General features: G+C 38.3%; 1 protein-coding gene across 1 annotated transcript in view; it reads right to left on the bottom strand.

The window, feature by feature from the left end:
• Window positions 1–6,497: 6,497 nt before the first annotated feature.
• LOC137622545 (uncharacterized) overlaps window positions 6,498–20,000 on the bottom strand; it is a 51,024-nt gene continuing 37,521 nt past the window's right edge. Inside the window, exons 2-9 of the mRNA XM_068353149.1 lie at window positions 10,831–11,050; window positions 9,273–9,747; window positions 8,331–9,175; window positions 7,959–8,124; window positions 7,573–7,700; window positions 7,327–7,357; window positions 6,902–7,150; window positions 6,498–6,733 (exon numbers count right to left, since the gene is read on the bottom strand). Of these exons, the coding sequence (XP_068209250.1) occupies window positions 6,498–6,733; window positions 6,902–7,150; window positions 7,327–7,357; window positions 7,573–7,700; window positions 7,959–8,124; window positions 8,331–9,175; window positions 9,273–9,747; window positions 10,831–11,050 (2,350 nt within the window). The remainder of the gene's footprint in view (window positions 6,734–6,901; window positions 7,151–7,326; window positions 7,358–7,572; window positions 7,701–7,958; window positions 8,125–8,330; window positions 9,176–9,272; window positions 9,748–10,830; window positions 11,051–20,000) is intronic.

The raw sequence follows: 20,000 nt of genomic DNA, 5'->3' as shown, positions 1-20,000 counted from the left end.
TTATTTAATTTATTCCTGATATATTAGGAAGGCAATTTTTTTTTCTAACAATAATTTTGTTTTTATATAGCTGATACATATACAATGTATATAGAAGCGTAAATGCTAAATAAAAAATAATGCCTCAGAAAAAAAAAATACTAAGATTAAGTTCAAACCTGAAAATAATATTTAAATAAAAATATATTGTTTTGATGGTTCCGAAACGTTGGGAAAGATTTACTGAAGTATGCTGGTATATTGAAATCATTTATATGTTGTTGAAAAAGGGGATGAAATATTTTGGAACTAGAATAAAAATGAGTGACGTACAGTTGGATATAGGAATTCCTAGTACACCTTTCACTGAAGTGAACCCGGCTAAACCGTTATCGCGCAGTGAGTAACTGGGCAAGCAGAAAGGGTGTGACAGGGTGTACTTTCTCCGAGCTTTGTGTACCATGAATTGCTGAGCCCAACTGTACTTCAAAACTCTTACAGAATAAATATCTCTTACAACTCACTAAGCAATCAAAGGACATTTTGTATTCTTTTGCAGCTTTATAATTAATTTAATATGATTATGTTTATCGATGAATATGTAAGTCACGCAGAATAAGTAATGAATTAAAAATTTGCCGAAATATAATAAATAAGAAGAGATTTACATATAAAGTATTAATTTCAAAACGTACTATTCATTAACACTAAACAATGCAATTCCTTTGTTGATGAATCTAAATGAACTTTTTGATTGGATTTTATACAATTTATGACTAATTTATTAGCAATCTTCTAAATACAAGAGCCATTTTTTCTCTAAATTCTTTTTTGTAGAAAAAACAAAAAGAAAATATTTTTTCCCCTTAGGGCATTGGATAATTTCCAAGGAAAAGAATCCTAAGATCATTTTTTTTAATTAGTGAAAATAGGTATTTACCTTGAAACTCTAGTTTTATCTTTAAAATAACACTATAATATGTTTTTCTCTCTTTAAGGCATTAGATGTAATTTTTATTTGAAGTTACTGAAAATATATTACCATTTAATATTTAATCCAAAAAAGTTCAGCTTCACCGTAATAATCCTTCTAATAATAAAAAAGCTAGAATTGGAAGCTTACTCCAATCACCAAGACGTGGCCTAGCAAAGTTGACATGCACAGAATGTGACACTATGTTTAATAAAATTCAGGGTATTCGCTGGCCAGACTAAAATAAAGGGGGGGGGGGGCGTTCTCTTTATTTCGCGTCGTAGAATTTTGTTGAGCATCTCTAACCTATATTTTTAGTGGTGTGATTTATGATCTAGGTTGTCTATTTTCAGTATGTGTGTAGAAGAAATAATAGGCATTATTATTTTTTTTTTCTATCATTCTCAAATGCACTTTTTTAGCAAGAGTTTTGATTTTTCATTGTCAAGGTAATCTTTATTATGGTATTAATGTATACCTACTTGGTCTTTTTCCATCCTTCAGATATAGTGGAAATGGAGTAGCCATACACTGGCGAATGGGGTTATAATTTGGAGAAGGGAGGTGGTGGGAAATGTGGAATCTTTGTGCTTGGGACAAATCTGTAACCTTAAACTACAAATGCTACTGATCACCAGTGTTATAAAACTACTCATTAAGGCTGCCTACAACTCCATAAACCCGACGAGCACCACGTCATAGTACTTTTGAAAATCCAAATACCTACTCCATTTATTAGTTTCTCTCTCTCTCTCTCTCTCTCTCTCTCTCTCTCTCTCTCTCTCTCTCTCTCTCTCTCTCTCTCTCTCTCTCCTCATCCATAGTCACGCTCATTGCTCTATTGTTGTCTTCGTAATGGACATGTTTTCCTTTGTCAGCAAAAAATAAAACTTTTCCTTCATCTCTATAATTTTTTTCCCCGTTTTTTTCTATATTATTTTTTCTTTTTATTATTACTTTCTAAATAGCTTGATTTGATTTATATATGAATATAAAATTTCTCAGAGATTCTTTTTTCATAACAATAGCCTATATTGGAGAGAGAGAGAGAGAGAGAGAGGGAGAGAGAGAGAGAGAGAGAGAGAGAGAGAGAGAGAGAGAGAGAGAGAGAGAGAGAGAGAGAGAGAGAATAATTCTCTATTACATAAATTAATTTCTGAAAATATCATATCCATAAATATTCATTACAATTCACGTGCGCAGAGAGAGAGAGAGAGAGAGAGAGAGAGAGAGAGAGAGAGAGAGAGAGAGAGAGAGAGAGAGAATTGTTCTCTTAATTCTCTAAAAGATTTATATATTTTTAAAATTCGTTATATTAGTAAAATTTCCTTAAATTACAGAGAGAGAGAGAGAGAGAGAGAGAGAGAGAGAGAGAGAGAGAGAGAGAGAGAGAGAGAGAGAGAGAGAGAGAGAGAGAGAATTGTTCTCTTAATTCTCTATAAGATTTATCCATTTTCAAAACTCGTTATATTAGTAAAATTTCCTTGAATTACAGAGAGAGAGAGAGAGAGAGAGAGAGAGAGAGAGAGAGAGAGAGAGAGAGAGAGAGAGAGTTTCTTTTGATCATCATAATTTGTACCCGAGAGCAGGATCAGAAAATGGACAGAGGAATACAATTGACAGAGAACAGGTAAGACAATAACAAAGAGTAGGAATAAACGAGACAACGAATATGACAAACAATAGAGAAATTTTTTTTTGAAATTAAGGAACGTGAACAAATGTTTCATATATATTTTACCCTTGCATTCTATACCTAAAAGGTTTTATATATAGATAGGTTTTTTATGAGAAAGTGTCCTTACTGGCATATAGCCAGCTTATTTGTAATAAAGTATTGAATCATCATTATAGTCTCTCATAAAAAATATTGTTTTATAAAATATTTGTAGCATGATATCACTTTTTAAATTCAAATGTAGTATTACATTATTATTATGGGTTTTCATTAAAATGAATATTCAAACAATATATGTTGAATAAGATTAATATTACATACTTTATATTCATGACCTTCGATTAGATAATGTTACCTGAAATCCTCAAATAAAACTCATATTTTCTCTAACCAGTTTTATATATATCCTCAAGCTGTAATGAAATGCCATTAACCAACAAAAAAAATTTCAGATTACTGTTCTCTTTCAATCTATGTTTATTTAATTTACCTTACTTCCGAAAACAGGAATGCTTCTCACTAACTTATATTTTTCTGAAGCTGAGGGAAAAGCACAATTCACAAAACTGTCCGTTCCGATGTCAAGGGATTCAGGAAGTTTTTAAAAAATATTTTCAAAGGAAAAAAGGATGAAAGAGCCAAAGGAAAGCCACGAGGAGGAAACCGAAAAAGGTGTGGAAAAGATAAAGTCTATATTTCTTTTTCACTTTAGCTTCCGTGAATAATCTATGTATGGAGAAGTTAGCTTTGGCTTTTTTTTTTTTCTTAACTTTGATTTGCTTATGGAAATATTTTGCTTGTGGTTTATTCTATTTTTTTAATGTAAAATGTTTAGATTACTTTGTATTTTTTAGTAAATTAATATAATTTCTTAAAAGCATGATCATCACACTATGGTTTCAGTGGTGTAATAATAATACTAATAACAACAACAACAACAACAACAACAACAACAATAATAATAATAATAATAATAATAATAATATCAGCAGTAGTACGCCTAATAATAATAATAATAATAATAATAATAATAATAATACTATCCACCATTATGTAAAATATTTTTGTACCGCCTGTATCCATTTTGCAAGTACACACGCTTCCAAATCCTCTACTAATTTCTGTAGTATTTTAGAAAACTAGGCATTTCTATTTTAGATTATATTGATGTTTTATTTTCTAAAATGGAATTCAAATATGCTAATTGTCTTGAAATAATCATATATGCTATAATACTTTACAATTACTAAAGAGGTACTCTTGGAGGTACTCATTCCAGCACAAGGACATCCCCATATATAATTGGACTTCACCATGTAGCAATTGCAAGAATCGTGGCCATTAATAAAGATAGAAAGAAATCTCTGAGAAATCTGAGCAGCTCTAGCGGTGCAGATATTGGTAGTCATCACCAGCTGCTCATTGCCAAACTGAAATTAAAATTGATATCATCTAAAATAAGAGACTTTAGAATATTGATTCAAAAGCCAGAAATTCAGAGTATCAAGTGATTCCATTGGACTGATTTTTTTTTATAAAATTAGCAATCCATTATACATGTTTAAATGCTCTTTATTTCTCTGTAATAAATGAACTAGGATTAAAAGATTTAGAATTGTACATAATCACGAAAATGTATTTTTGTGTATCAAACGACAGCAGCCTACTAATACTACTCTTAGGTCTAATAATTTTATATTTTCGAGATATCTTAGAAAATTATTAAGTCTTAGTCAGTTACTTCAAGATTAGAGCTGAAAGGTGTCCGATGAAAATATTTGAGTCTTGGAAATAGGAAAATCTGTATTCGAGGAGAAAGCAAGGAAATAAAGGAGTTAAATTTCGCCTGTCGTCTCAATTTTGATCTTTTAATTCAATACTTCTCCTTCCATCATTTTCTACCCTATTTCGTGCTTCATAGTCCTCAGCCATGTAAGCCTACGTCTTACAACTCTTCAAGTGCCTTGTAGAACCCAGCTGAACGTTTGGTCAATTATTATATCTCGGGGAGTGTAAGGAACATGCCAAAACCATCTCATCGTGATCTCATCCACATATGGCGTATTCTCTCTTATAGTTTAATTTCTAATCCCGTCCCGCCCTTCAACTCCCAATATCCTTCTGAGGGCTTTGTTCTCAAATCTGTTAAATCTATTTAAGATTGTTTCATTCTCATACTAAGACACATATCCACATAGTAACACCGATTTCACTAAACTGATATATAATCTGATTTGTATATTCAATTTCAGGATATTTAATTTTGAAATTCTGCTTAACCAAACCATTGTTTGATTAGTTTTAGGTTCAATCTTTCACTAAACTCTAATTCTGAAGACCTATATTAGAGATCATAGTTTCTAAATACTTAAATGATTGTAGCTCATAAATCCTTTCTCCTTCCAATGATATTTCATCTTCCATTGCATACTCCGTTCTCAACATCTGTCTTTCTTTTGTTAATCTTGAGCCCACCTCATGTGAAATTTCATGCTTTCTGGTAGGCAAGCATTTCAAATCCCTTGGTTTTATGTTAACAAGGATAGCATCATCAGCATAGTTTAGGTCTGCTAAGTTCTTTTCACAAATCCAGTTCAATCCTCCTCCATCTCCGACTGTCCTACGCATTACAAAATCCATTAGGAGGAAAAAACCTAGGTGACAACGTATTCCTTTGGAGTACTCTGTTGCTCAATGAAAATTCATTTGATAAGACTCCATTAACATTTACTTTAATCTTGCTATGCTCAAAAAAAGACTAAATCAAATTTTCATATTTAAGAGGAATTCCATAATTATTTCAGCAGATATTCCCTTGTATCCACTGCTTTTCAGATCCTGATATATATATATATATATATATGTATTTTATGTATATGTATATGTATATGTATATATATATATATATATATATATATATATATATATATATATATATGTATTATATGTATTATATGTATTATATGTATATGTATATGTATATGTATATGTATATGTATATGTATATGTATATGTATATGTATATGTATATGTATATGTATATGTATATATATATATATATATATATTGTTACGATTTTCTTCTAATACTCTAGTGTTTTTAGATAGAGAAACGTAAATATTATGTTTACCCAAGGTAAACATAATAAAATCAATGTAATTATTTGATGATAAATTTACTATTACCGAAACCCAAATATACACGGTATAGATATCACGGGATACTTAGGTAATAAAGAGAGTATTAACACTTTACACAAAGAAATACATAACATGACAATAAACTCATTAACGTAAAAAATACTCTAATACCTCGTACTCACTTAATACAGAGTGAACACTTCAAAATGCAAAGTCACGAACATAGAAGATAAAATACAGGAGAAACAATACTTTACCCTTAATATAACTTTGCCCATTTCGTAATATTAGTAAGTATTAACCACCACATGTCACTACAATTCCAGGAGACACACTGGTACGTACGAAACTAGGTAGCCAAGTAAACTTTGAAAAGGACCAAAACAACAGAACTTTACACTTAGAAAACCAAGGAATATAAATACAAAACATCATACTTTCGGATCCAACCTTCGCCGCCATCTATTGGTTGATCCGCGCATTTCAAGCGAAAACAATTACAAATAAATAAAGATATAACATACCTCTCTCTTTAAAATCATCATTATAACCAATGAGGATAAACAAAAAATACAATTCATAATATAACAAAAGACAAAAATTTACATAACAGGATGCCTGGATAAAAAGTCTGCACGCAAATTATCCTTTCCCTTGATGCGATTCACATTTAGATCATAATCCTGCAAAGACAACCACCATCTCGCCAGTCTCTTATTCTTGGTCTTCATTCTCTGCAGGAACGTGAGCGGTTGATGATCAGTATAATAGTGTATGGGGACGAATGAAGATAAGTATCAAACTTCTCCAAAGCCAAAAGTAAACTATGAGCTTCCTTCTCTATCGTAGAGTAGTTACGCTGATGGGGTTTAAACTTTTGCGAGCTGTACATCACTGGATGTAATAAGGAATCTTTGCTTCTCTGCAGGAGAACTGCTCCAGATCCAATCTCACTGGCATCCACTTCAAGGACAAATGGACTTCCCAAATCAGGAGATTTGAGAATTGGGCTTGAGACTAACAAAGTCTTAGCCTTGTCGAATGCATCCTGGCACTCTGAAGTCCACTGGAACGTTTTCTTGCTGCTTGTAAGATCAGTCAATGGAAAAACAAGTTCTGAGAAATTCTAACAGAATCTTGTGTAATACCCAACCATCCCTAAGAAGCGTTGAACTTCCTTCCGACAGGTAGGTTCCTTCACTTTTAAGATGGCGTTCACCTTGGCATTAACGGGTGAGACTTCTCCACTCCCAACAACGTATCTGAGATACTGAATTCGGGCATAACCAAAGTCACTCTTCGCCAAATTCAGGGTAAGGTTTGCAGCTTTCAACAGAGCGAAAACCTTCCTTAACGTCTCTAAGTGGCTATCCCAAGTATCTGTAAAAATAATAATGTCATCCAAATATACTGCAACATTTGATAAATCCTTCAAAACATCATTCATGAGCCTTTGAAATATAGCTGTTGCATTCTTTAATCCAAAAGGTAATACTTTGTATTGAAAAAGTCCACTAGGCGTTACAAATGCAGTTATATGTTTTGAGGATTCTGACAATGGAAGTTGATAGTAACCTTTAAGAAGATCTATTAGAGATATAAATTTTGATAAGCTTACCATGTCAATGAGATCGTCAATTCTGGGTAATGGATAGCAATCAGAAACAGTAAGCTGGTTTACCTGACGATAATCTGTGCATAACCGATATGTACCGTCTGATTTCCCTACTAGTACACATGGAGAGGACCATGGACTATGGCTGGCTTCGGCCAAACCATGTTCTAGCAAGAAATCTACTTACGTTTTTCATGATTGTCTTCTTGTATGGAGATACTCGGTACGGAGCGCTCCTAACTGGAACTGAGCCGATCTTAAGCTGTATTTCGACTTCCACAAGACTCGTTTGTGTTGGTATATCTCCACAAATCGCTGGGAAAGATTCCAACAACCTTTATATATCCTGCAATTGAAGAGAGGTTAAATGGTGTAATTTAGATTTCAGATGGTTAATAGTGTCAGAATTGGATAATCGAACATCTGTTTTTATAAGGTGGTTATCAGATACTTGATCAGAAGACTTGTCAACAAGAACCAAGCTAGCACAGGCAATACCTTCTTCAGTTTTCTCCTTAGTAGAATAAAGTTTTGATCGGTTTATATCTACTATTTTCCGATCTCTCTTCTTACCTGGAGTAGATATTTCATATAGATTCTGATTCTTACTCAACACAGTAAATGGTCCCTCATATCTGCTTTCAAAAGTGTTCTTCATAGGAGTTAACATCGAAACTCTATCTCCTACTTTAAATTCTCTTTTCTCTGCTTTACTATCAAAGTTTTTCTTCATAGAATCCTGAGCTTTAAACAAATGTTGATGGGCAAACTTACTTAAATACTCTACGTTTTTCTCTTAACTTAGTTGCATATTCTCCCGAACTGACACCTTCACTACAGTCTAACCAAGTGTCGTATAATACTTTAAGTGGTCCTCTAATTTGTCTTCCATAAAGTAATTCGGCGGGAGAAGATCCAAAGACTTTCCTGATAAGCAGTCCTCACAGCATATAAAACGAACGGCAATCCTTCCTCCCAGTCTTTGCCAGTTTCTTCACAAAACTTAGTCAAACCTTCTTTTAGCGTCTGGTGAAATCTTTCAAGACAACCTTGACTTTGAGGATGATATACTGTGGACATAGAATGTTTAATACCCATTACTTTCATTACCTCCTGAAATAATGTAGACGTAAAATTAGTTCCTTGATCGGTCTGTACAATCCTAGGTATTCCATATTGGGTGAAAATGTTAACTAGATGAGGAATTAATGTTTTAGCAGAAATATTCCGCATAGGTATAGCATCTGGATACCTTATGCTACTGCACATAACAGTCATCAAATACTGGTTTTGTTTCTTAGACTTAGGCAATGGACCGACACAATCCAAAATTACTTTCTCGAATAGAACGCTACATACAATCTGTGGAGATAAAGGTACTGGCTTTATAGGCTGATTAGGTATACCTACCTTTTGACAAGTATCACATACTTTGCAAAATTTCTTTACATCTTCTCTTATTCCAGGCCAATAAAAATATTGCAGAATATAGAGTATGGTCTTCTTCACTCCAAGATGGGCAGATGTATTCACATGGGCAATCCAGATTATTTCTTCTCTCAATCCTAAAGGTACAACTAATTGGTACTTCACGTCCCATGAAGCATTAGCAGGTGTAGAAAGTGCTCTGTACTTTCTCATCAGTATTCCCGTCTTTAAATAATAGCAAGTCGCTTCCGTAGCGATTTCACTCTCTGAAACAGCTTCATTAAAAATTTGTTGTAAAGAATCATCATTAGCTTGAGCATCTCTAATATCAAATTGCTTCATTTCAAACAGATTATGAAACTCTGAATCCAAAATGTTACACTCTAGTAAAGAAGATTTACAAACCTCCACAGTAGTGTTGTCTAGCTTACAGCCATTTTCATTGTTGACTTTACCTACCTTGTCTTCTATCAGAGGAGAGTTTCTCCTCTACTACATCACCTGCTGCGTCATCAGCATCAGCAGCATCCGTACAAATCGAATTCTTTGTAGTATCCAAATTCTTCAGGCTGTGTTCAACGACACACGACTGAAACATGGCTTTCTCTTCTAGGTCCTTCACTGGATTTTCAATCAGAGGATTATCCACAACAACAGGATCTGGAATCACTCTGGAACCAGCAATATAATTTCCTAATAGAAAATCAATGTTAGGTATAGGTAATGAATCAACAACTCCTACAACAGTATTCCCTGTAAACAAATTACAATCCACATGCAACTTTGCTCGGGGTACCGTAGTCAGTCCACCAATGCTCCTCAGAATTACACTATCTTGAGTCATAAAATTCTCTATCCCAGGAACTGCATCTCTGACCACTAAGCTGTGCGACGATCCCGTATCTCGTACTATCCTGACAGAGATTCCATTTTCCTTTAAAACAGAAAGGTTTAAATTCCTCTCTAACCACAGGAGACTTTTCTTTACCATATCTAAACATTCTCGGGAGCGAACAAGCTACACTCCCTGTCTTTTCTTTGTTTTTAAGCCATCCAGGACAATTCCTGCGAATATGTCCAACCTCACCACAAAAATAACATTTCACAACAGTACTACTATTACTTCCAGCATAGTCCTTCCCTTGGCCTTTATTTTTACTCCGGCCAGGACTATTATGTGGTGAATTCTGCAATGATTTGCAAGGTGATGTATGTGGTGATCTCATGGAATTGTTTCCCCTTTTAAATGGCTTTAACATACCAAAATTCTCAGCCAGAGTAGTAGCTCTCTGCAAAATTGTAACTTCTCTTTCAAACAAATATCTCTGTACATCAACAAGAATTCCCCTTAAAAATTGTTCAAGTCATATCAACTCTCTGTACTCTTCTATGCACGTGACTCCAGTTGCTTTAATCCACTTATCATGAAGTTTAACAATACCATGGGTATACTCTACATATGATTGTTTATCACATTTGCAAAACCTTCTAAATCGCAAACGATAATACTCAGGAGTAAGTTCATATATCTTAAGTATATTATCTTTGATAAAATCATAATCCTTGCACTCACTAGCATTCAAAGCTAGAAAAGCAGACCTAGCTTTTCCTACCAAAGCAGGTTGAATAATCACAGGCCAGACCTCCTTAGGCCAACTCAAACTTTGAGCTAACATCTCGAAAAGTGAAAAAAATTCATCAGGTTCAGACTCATCAAATTTAGGCACAATCTTAGTAAACTTACTTACATCAGGCATACTTTCGTCAATAGGTAAAATTTACTTTTACATGCACTCTTGAGGGCTTCTAACTTTAACTGATATTCTTTTTCCTCTCTATTTAACCTGTCCTGACGCTCAAGTTCTTCCCTTTTTAATCTGTCCTGACGCCCAAGTTCTTTGTCCTGACGCTCAAGTTCTTCCCTTTTTAATCTGTCCTGACGCTCAAGTTCTTCCTTTCTTTTTATTCTTTCTATTTCCTCTCTTTATCTTGCATACTGAATTTCTATTCGTTTTACCTCTAAGATTGAACTACCTTCGTCACATAAATCAAAGGCCTCTTCCGAGAGAACTCCATCATCGACTAACTTCGATATCACGTTACTCTTAATCTGAGATTTACGCCACGATCTCTTTATGTCTTCATCAAACTTATAGTGACGAACGATCTCTAACCAATCATCCTTTCGCACCCGGTGCGAACTCAAATAACCACTCGTAGGATTTTCAACAAACTCACTAATGTTAAAGGACTCCATAATTATAAACTTAATATACTAATTATCACTTAAGATATACTGCAAAAAAAGAAAATTTGAAAACACAAAAACCAATACGTTAAAACGCATATAACAAATCTTGCACAGTAACGATCATTACGAACAATTACCGAGGGCTAACAAATTTCAATCCCGGACAGACCCCCACTTGTTACGATCTTCTTCTTTATATATATATATATATATATTTTTGGGCTCAAGCCATGTCGTCCTGATGGAAGTTCCTATAGGGTAGCTTCCTAGGGTATATTACAACTACGGCGATATTCCCAGAGAATTTACCTTAAGGTACCAGAATTCTAACTCCTGGAGCGAGTATCCCTCGTGAAAGGGATATCGCGACATATCAGAGGACGTATTCTAGACACGTCACATGGCAATCTACAACCTGGACAGAGATTTCGTCTCGTAGGAGGTGATTGACGAGATACGAATTCGGGAAAGAAAAAGGGGAGCCGCTCCCAAGGCTTCCCTATCCCTCGATTCGTATGCGTGCCTGGCGGCAATCCTGGCGCCATCTGTATTCCTTTTTGCGTAGCTTAACAACTCGGTGTTTTTTCCTGTTTTTCTCGCAAATCTTGGATTTATTCGACTTTTCATGGCTTCTTCGTCTTCGTCGGCCTCTGATAAGTTGAGTATAGTGTCTGTTATGTATAAATGTAGGCTCTTGGTAAAATTTTGAGTGATTAATAGGATTAATCTTTGATATAAGAGCCGTAGCCTACCAGAGGTGTCCTGGACACTGTCGCTCGCTAGGTATAAATTAGTTAGTTAGAGCGACATTCCTGGTTGTTTTGCTTTATTAAATTTTAGCTATTTAGCATTACATAGGATTTCCTTTCGTGCTTAGTATTATTTGGCGAAGTATTCGCCATTCTGGCCTACGCTAGGCCATGTAGCCTAGTCGTTTGGTCCTAGTACTTCATGCATGATTTTGGTTTTTCCGAGTGTAATTAAAATGTTATTGAAGCTTTAGGCTATATTTTATACATTTTAGACTGTGTGGAATATTTCCAAGATTGTATACGTGTGAGTTTCGGTGAATTAGGTAATCGATTCTCTTGGTGCCTAGGCTAATTGCTTATGGAGCCTTAGTATACTTTATCATACTCCCCGGTTGCTTTCTTTTCTTCGGAGAAGGTATGCAATCCCTTTCCCTCTGTTTAACCCTGGATAGGTACGGTGGGTCGTTTGCGACCCCGAGCGTAAAAAAAAAACAGGTTTTTCTCACGTGACTCACCCCTGTGACTGAATTTGTGGGTGATCGACCTGCAGGAGGTGTCTCCCCTACACGCTCTAGTAGTGTCCAGATGTGCATTGCTGTAGCTGTACTCCTTCCCCGATTTCTGAGACGCGTCGGGGTCGTTCGCGTCCGAGTTTACCCTTCTGAGGTAGTTTGCATAATTATCAAAGTTATTACGTATTATGAAATTGTCGTAGAATGGTGCAACTTGTATAGGTTATCAGTTGTGGAAAGTCTTGGTGGATTGTTTGGCTACCATGTGCATGTTTTTTTTTTTTAGTTAAAATGTCGTTCATCACCACGAGGACCATTTTACCGCGAGTGCCCCTTTTTCATTTTTTTTCATTTTTTTGCCAAGTCATTTTTCCGTAAGATATTGCCAAATAGTGTCGTAAAACTTTTGCTTGTTTAGTGTTGGAAAGTGTGTCTAGATGATCTGGCTACCCATGCATGACTTTGTTTTTGTCAGATACGACGTAGTTATTGGTATATTGGGTATTTAACTGCGGTTACCAATTTCTGTTTTTTTTCAATATTTGTAAAAATTACTACGTAGTAAGGAATTGCCGTATATTATTGATTTTTTTTTCATGTTTATGTGTTAGAAAGTGTGCCTTGATGGTTGGGCTAACACGTGCATGTCTTTTTTTTTATCTGAGATGTCGTATATTAGAATGTCGGGCATTTTACCGCGAGTGTCCCTTTTTAATTTTTTTTAATTTTTTTGCCAAGTCATTTTTCCGTAAGATATTGCGAAATAGTGTCGTAAAACTTTTGCTTTTTTAATGTTGGAAAGTGTGTCTAGATGATCTGGCTACCCATGCGTGATTTTGTTTTTGTCAGATACGACGTAGTTATTGGTATATAGGGTATTTAACTGCGGTTGCCAATTTCTGTTTTTTTTTCAATATTTGTAAAAATTTACTACGTAGTAAGGAATTGCCGTATATTATTGATTTTTTTTTCATGTTTATGTGTTAGAAAGTGTGCCTTGATGGTTGGGCTAACACGTGCATGTCTTTTTTTTTTATCTGAGATGCCGTATATTAGAATGTTGGGCATTTTTCCGCGAGTGCCCCTTTTTATTTGTTTTGCATTTTTTTGCTTAGTCATGTTACCGTAAGGAATTGGCAAGTAGTGTCGCAAAAATTATATTTTTATAGTGTTGGAAAGTGTTTCTAGATGATCTGGCTACCCATGCCTATTTTTTTTTAGCCAGATATGGCGTATATATAAGTATGTGTTCGATTTTCCTGTGATTGCCATTTTTTCGTTTTTTCCCATTTCTTTCAAAATTACTACGTACTAAGGAACTATCACAGAGTAATATTTCATTTATATGTTTGTTTGTCGGAAAATATGCCTTGATGGTTTGCCTAGCACGTGGCTGAAATTTTTTTTTCTGAAATGCCGTATATTAGAATGGCCATTTTTCCACGAGTGCCCCTTTTTATTTGTTTTGCATTTTTTTTGCTTAGTCATGTTACCGTAAGGAATTGGCAAGTAGTGTCGCAAAACTTATATTTTTATAGTGTTGGAAAGTGTTTCTAGATGATCTGGCTACCCATGCCTATCTTTTTTTTAGCCAGATATGGCGTATATATAGGTATGTGTTCGATTTTCCGGTGATTGCCATTTTTTCGTTTTTTCCCATTTCTTTCAAAATTACTACGTACTAAGGAACTATCACAGAGTAATGATTCCTCTAGATGTTTATTTGTCGGAAAATTTTGTTTACTTTTTTTTTGATTGAATATCATCAAATTTTTTTAGCTAAAATATTGTTTTACATTTTTTTTTTCGATTTTATTTCCCTTCAAAAAAAATTTTTTGGGTCAGAATTTTAATTTTATAGTCGTTAAATAATCGACAATTATCCAGCAACCCACCATACAATTTTTATGCATATCCAATAATAATTAGATTAGTAAATAACACCTTGAAATTGACATACCCTTCCTACATTTCAAGTGGCAGATTAGGGAGTCTGAGTCAGTGTGGTTGGCGGCCATTTTGTGGACATATCCGAAGCGTAAGCTGCCCTATCTATATATATTCTTGTTCCCTATAGAATTTGTGATATTTTGGTATATTTTTACCTGCATAAATATCATATTATATATTGAATATATGTATTTTTTTACGAAATTTCCAAGTACTCAAAAAATTACCTTTAGATATGGCCCCTGATATAAATGTAATTTACAAAATAATGAAGATTTTTTTACATATTTCTATTTTAGGATAACATATGTTTATTCCCTAAAAAAATTAGCCACTTCCTATTTCATTTGGGTACCCAAAAAAATTCATGAAATTTGGACAATTTTTTTTGGCCAAAAAAAGTTACCCTTTTTTTCTCATTTCAGATCTTCACCTCCATGGGTCTGACTTCATCCAAAATACATCAAGATGGGTCCTAAACATTCAAGAATCAATTCCTAAAAGGATTTGTGTATATATGTATAAACTTTTTTTTTATGAATTTTTATGTCAGGTCTTTTTTTTTTTCTACTTAATTTTTTAAAATATTTATAATAAATAGTTTTTCTGCAGATGAGTAGTATTTATCTTTACAGTTGTTTTAAGCATTCATTGAAGTTTTTTTTGGCAAAAGAAAAAAGGAGGTTACTGCAAAAACTGATTTTTCAAGAATTTTTTTTGGCGTCGGGGTCGTTCGCGTCCGAGTATACCCTTAAAGGGGTGTCCGAGGACCGTACCTATCCAGGGTTAAGCCTTGGGCTTATCCCTAAGTGGTTTTTTCCGAATTTATTTTCGATAAAACTATACTAGGGTGTTACTGTACCTTCCTGTTCCTGTAGTTATGGTTCAAGAGGGACAGAACAACAGAGTTTTTAGTCTGAGTCTGTGTTGTCTGGCTTGGGGCAGAGTCCCCCTCGCTGACCTAACACATACAAAGGGAGCTTAGCTCCCTTAGGTCACTACCGAAGGTTTCTGTAGTTATGATTCCTTCTTTTGTGATCGACCAGACTAAGTCCTGTTGCTGTTCTCGGGGGAGGATAAGTTCTTCCCTTGGGAGTAGCAACGCCTTCCTTGCTTTGGTGCTCTGGAAGCTGGCAAGTATTGCTGGCCTTTTCCCTTAGATCTCCCTTAGGCTAAGATAAGTTTCTTGGCTGCGGGTGATCTGTCACTAAAGCAAGGTTGGCAGGACCCTCTTGTCCCTTCCCCCTCTATCTCCGTAATGGCCTAGCCATTACTGTACTGTACCTTGCCGGCCGGCAGAGCTGGCCGGCAGGGGTCTTACTGTACTGTACGTCGTTCTACTTCTGGACCTAGTATAGGTTGGGATGTGGAATTGACTCAGCCCATTGCCGGCCGGCAGAGCTGCTGGCCGGCAAGGGTCTTATGTTTTCGAGTGCTGCCCGGACCTCTCTTGGTCCCTCATCCATGCCTGCCGGCAGAGCCGGACGGCATTGGTCAAGGAAGCCTGAATTAGTTTCTCCCCTTCCTTATATGCACTCTTTCGGTTTCCGGGCTTGGAGGTAGTGTACACTCTTATCCCGGCATCCATTCTATTTTCTTCTAGTGCTGTACCTGTCCCGGCTGCCGGCCTCATAGGCCGGCAGCCGGGCAGGTGTAGTTCTCTGGTTCTTTTGCTGCCGGCTGGCATCGGTCTTGTATCTTTGCCGGCCGGCTTATGTCAGTCCTTGTCTGCCGGTCACCAAGAGTGTGGCCGGCAGCTGGGTACTACCTTGTGTAGTTGCTGGCCGGCAGCCATTGCCGGCCAACACTGGCTGTTACCGGCCGGCAGTTGCTGCAGACCGGCACAGGCATTTGAACCAGAGTGCTGCCGCCCTATAGCTGTTAAGTAGTATACTTTAAAGCTAGTTGTGGTGTGTGCCGGCCGGCAAAGGCAGGCCGGCACACATCCCCCTATACTGTACTAGTATTCTTCTGTATAGCATATACAGTAAGAAGAAAACTATAGTAAAGGTTTTGGTACAGCACTGTATCTTCTAACACTATTGTGTTTTCTTGCACATCCCTTTGCTGTTGCCGTCAGATAGGAAGCTGAGTTCTTCCCTGTCTATTATCCAGGATTTTAAAATCATTGCTTAGGTGTGAGCTCCACCTGTTTCCTCTGGAAACCTTGCATTGGTTACTCTAGAAGAGATAAACCATTTTTGATTTCATTATCTGGAAGGCTGCAACAATGGGTTGTGAGGGAAACACAAGTGTGTGTCTTTCCTTTCTGAATTGTTATGCTATACTATGCATATCCAGTGATACATAGTTCAATTGATACTCATGGAAATTTCTTCTCTTTACAGAAGGACACTCCGAAGTGGGGAAGTGCTTTCTGCAATGTCAGCAGCAAGAACCTCTGCGGACATGAGTTTTGTAGGAGACACGCAGCATACGCTGTCTCCAAGGATGATCTCCGGTATTGGGACCCTCAGGTATGTACTGTGTGCACTAACCTGATTAATGAGACATTTAAATAGCTAGGAAGAAGCTTCGTACCTGGGTAAGGGGCTTCCAAAAGAACACTTCTGGCCCTTATCTTCCAAGTGAGAAGATGAGGGCGTATCTTTTCCCTAAGGCATCAGCTGATGCAGTGATTCCCCAGCCTCAAGAGGAGATCCCCTAAGTTCAGATCCAGGTGGATGCTGAAGTCGCGGTCGCGATGCAAGACATCCAGCTAAATGACAGGATATCTGATGTGGACGGGTGTCAGGAGGAAGACCTCCTGGCAGAAGCCCAGGATGAAGTTCAAGCCCCTCTACATCGGCCGGTCTCCCAGTAGAGCTGGGACAGGCCCTCTCTTCTATTGTTGGAATGATCCAACAAATGCAGAAGGAAAATCAGGAGAAAGCGGCTGCAATGGAACTGCGAATGCAGTGCCTTGCAGAATCACATGGGCCCCAGAAAAAGCTCAATGTGAAAGACCTTCCCTTGTGCTCAGATGCTATCCCATGGAGGTATGCTGAGCACATGCCGATGACGACTGGAAAGATTGTCATCTCGGATAAGCTGGGCTCAGTTCCCCTGGAGGGTGGAATTCTGGCCCAGCAAGGCATCATATCCGGACTGTTATGTCCGGCTGAGGAAGGAACCAGCTTCAAAGGAGGAGACAGAGCCGAAGGAGGTCATAGTGATGGACCATGCTAAGGCTCAAGCTCTACTTTCATCCTCGATGAAAGAGAGGGGCTTCTCTAACTCAAAGGTAGCTGCATTGAATAGGAAGCTCCCTTCCTTTGTGTCCTCGCCTACTAGAGCCTTCCCCCTTTTACAGAAAGGGTTTCTGGCTGTACTAAAAGCAATCGAGGCCGGCAAGTCTTGCCCCTCCCTAGAGGAGTGTAAACCCTTGTCGCTGGCCCTGCCTATGGACCACAAAGACTGGAAGGACGTCACTCTTACGTTCTCAGTGGGAAAGTTGGAGGCTGATATTGCCGGACGTCAGTTCGGCAAGGACCTCCCTAAGCTGTCTGACTTTCTTTTGCGAAGTGAGTTCGATACAAAAGAAAGACTGACTGCCTCAATGTCTCTTCAGACTACTCTGGAGACGATGGCAAGTGACCCCAAGGTCCATGAAATGTTCATGGTAGTGGCCAAGCCTCATCTGGCCACAGTGACGAAGGACCTTTATGGCTTCGTCAAGGCAAGGAGAGCTTGTAGGGAGTTCGTGTTTACCTCGGCTATGGTGAGGCACGAGCTAAAGAAACTAATCTCCTCCAACATTTGGGGAAAAGACCTTTTTCCCTACCGACTTGGTCAAAGAAGTTTTTGATAAAGCCGCCTTGGAGAATAGAAACCTTCTCCAGAAGTGGGGCCTGGCTATCAAAAGAAAGTCTTCCCCGGATGAGGGTCCTCAACCAAAGAGGAAGACTATGAGGACTAGGCTACCGTCTCGGCCAGCCAAGCCTCTTAGACAGCAACAGCAACTGCAATTGCCATTGCCCCCAGTGCCCCAGATCGTGGCACAAACCCCGACCACCTTTCAGTGGGTACCCCAGGCCGTGTCGACACAGTCCACGGCATTCACCCCAGCGTTCGAAGGGCAGTCTACTTCCTTTCGAGCAAAGCCTAGAGGAGCAGCCAGAGGCTCGTCTAGACGCCCCTCAAGGGGAAGGGGATTCAGGGGTGGTCGTGGTCAGGAAGGCAAGACCTCAGGACGGCAGTCCAAGTGAGGTGATACCGGTAGGAGGGAGACTTCTGAAATTTCGGGATCGGTGGACCTTCGATCCCTGGGCCCACAGCCTACTCAAGAATGGACTGGGCGGGAGCTGGTACAGCACTCCACCCCCGTACCTTCGGTTTTTCCAACACTCCACCCCCGTTATGGAGGAGTACGTTCAAGAACGGTTGGAGAAAAAGGGTGAAGCCCATCAATTTCTAAGGGAGGCTGTTTTGTGTTCCCAAGAAAGACTCGGAAAAGCTCAGAGTCATTCTGGACTTGTCGCCACTTAACAAGTTCATAGTGAATTGCAAATTCAAAATGCTAACACTGCAACACATAAGGACCTTACTGCCCAAGAGGGCATATTCCGTCTCTATAGACTTGTCAGACGCCTACTGGCACATTCCAATTAGCCATCGACTCTCCCCCTACCTAGGGTTCAGGCTACAACGAAGACTATACGCCTTCGGAGCCATGCTATTCGTGCTAAACATAGCCCCAAGGATTTTTACGAAGCTTGCGAGCGTAGCTCTCAAACAATTTCGCCTAAAGGGAATTCAGGTAGTAGCCTACCTGGACGACTGGTTGGTGTGGGCAGCATCCGAGACAGAATGCTTGCAAGCTTCCAGTCAAGTGATCCAGTTCTTAGAGTACCTAGGCTTCAAGATCATCAGAAAAAGTCTCGACTTTCTCCATCTCAAAAGTTCCAGTGGCTAAGATCCACTGGGACCTTTTGTCACACCGTTTCTCCACCCCGGCGAAGAAAAGGAAGGAGATAGCGGGTTCTGTCAAGAGACTTCTAGATTCCGAAAGGATATCATGACACGAGCAGGAGAGAGTACTGCGCTCTCTCCAGTTTGCTTCGGTGACAGACCCAGTTATGCATCAAACGCGTGAAGAGATCTGAGAAGACCAGCCGCTTCGGCTAATTACTCTTCTCAGGCCTTGGTCCCAAGCCAGACATCTAAAGAAGTCAGGTTCTTCTTCAGCCACCTCCCCCGTCGGTGACGATTCACTCAGACGCCTCAAAGGAGGGATGGGGAGGTCACTCTCATCGGAAAAAAGTCCAGGGGACTTGGTCCAGGCTATTCAAGACCTTTCTCATAAAACTTTCTAGAAGCTAGGGCAGTGCTCCTTACCTTAAAGAAAGTCTCCCCGCGTCATTCGTTACACATAAAGTGGTAATAGACAGCGAGGTAGTTGTAAGATACTTGAATCGACAAGGATCGAGGTCACCACCTCTCAACCAGGTGATGTTGGCCGTCTTCCGATTGGCGGAAAAGAAGAAGTGGTACCTGTCGGCAGTTCACCTTCAAGGAGTCCGCAATGTGACAGCGGACGCTCTATCCAGGTTCACACCGATAGAGTCGTAATGGTCCTTAGACGCAGGATCATTCTCCTTCATTCTGAATCAGTCCCAGAACTGCAGATAGACCTCTTTGCGACGAAAGACAACAAGAAGTTGCCCCTGTACGTGCCCCGTACGAGGACCCCTTAGCGGAAGCAGTGGACGCGATGTCCCTC

The sequence above is a fragment of the Palaemon carinicauda genome, chromosome 29, assembly GCF_036898095.1.
Source record: "Palaemon carinicauda isolate YSFRI2023 chromosome 29, ASM3689809v2, whole genome shotgun sequence".
Taxonomy (NCBI): domain Eukaryota; kingdom Metazoa; phylum Arthropoda; class Malacostraca; order Decapoda; family Palaemonidae; genus Palaemon; species Palaemon carinicauda.
The sequence above is the reverse complement of the archived record's forward strand: the minus strand, read 5'-3'. Positions and strand labels throughout refer to the sequence as shown.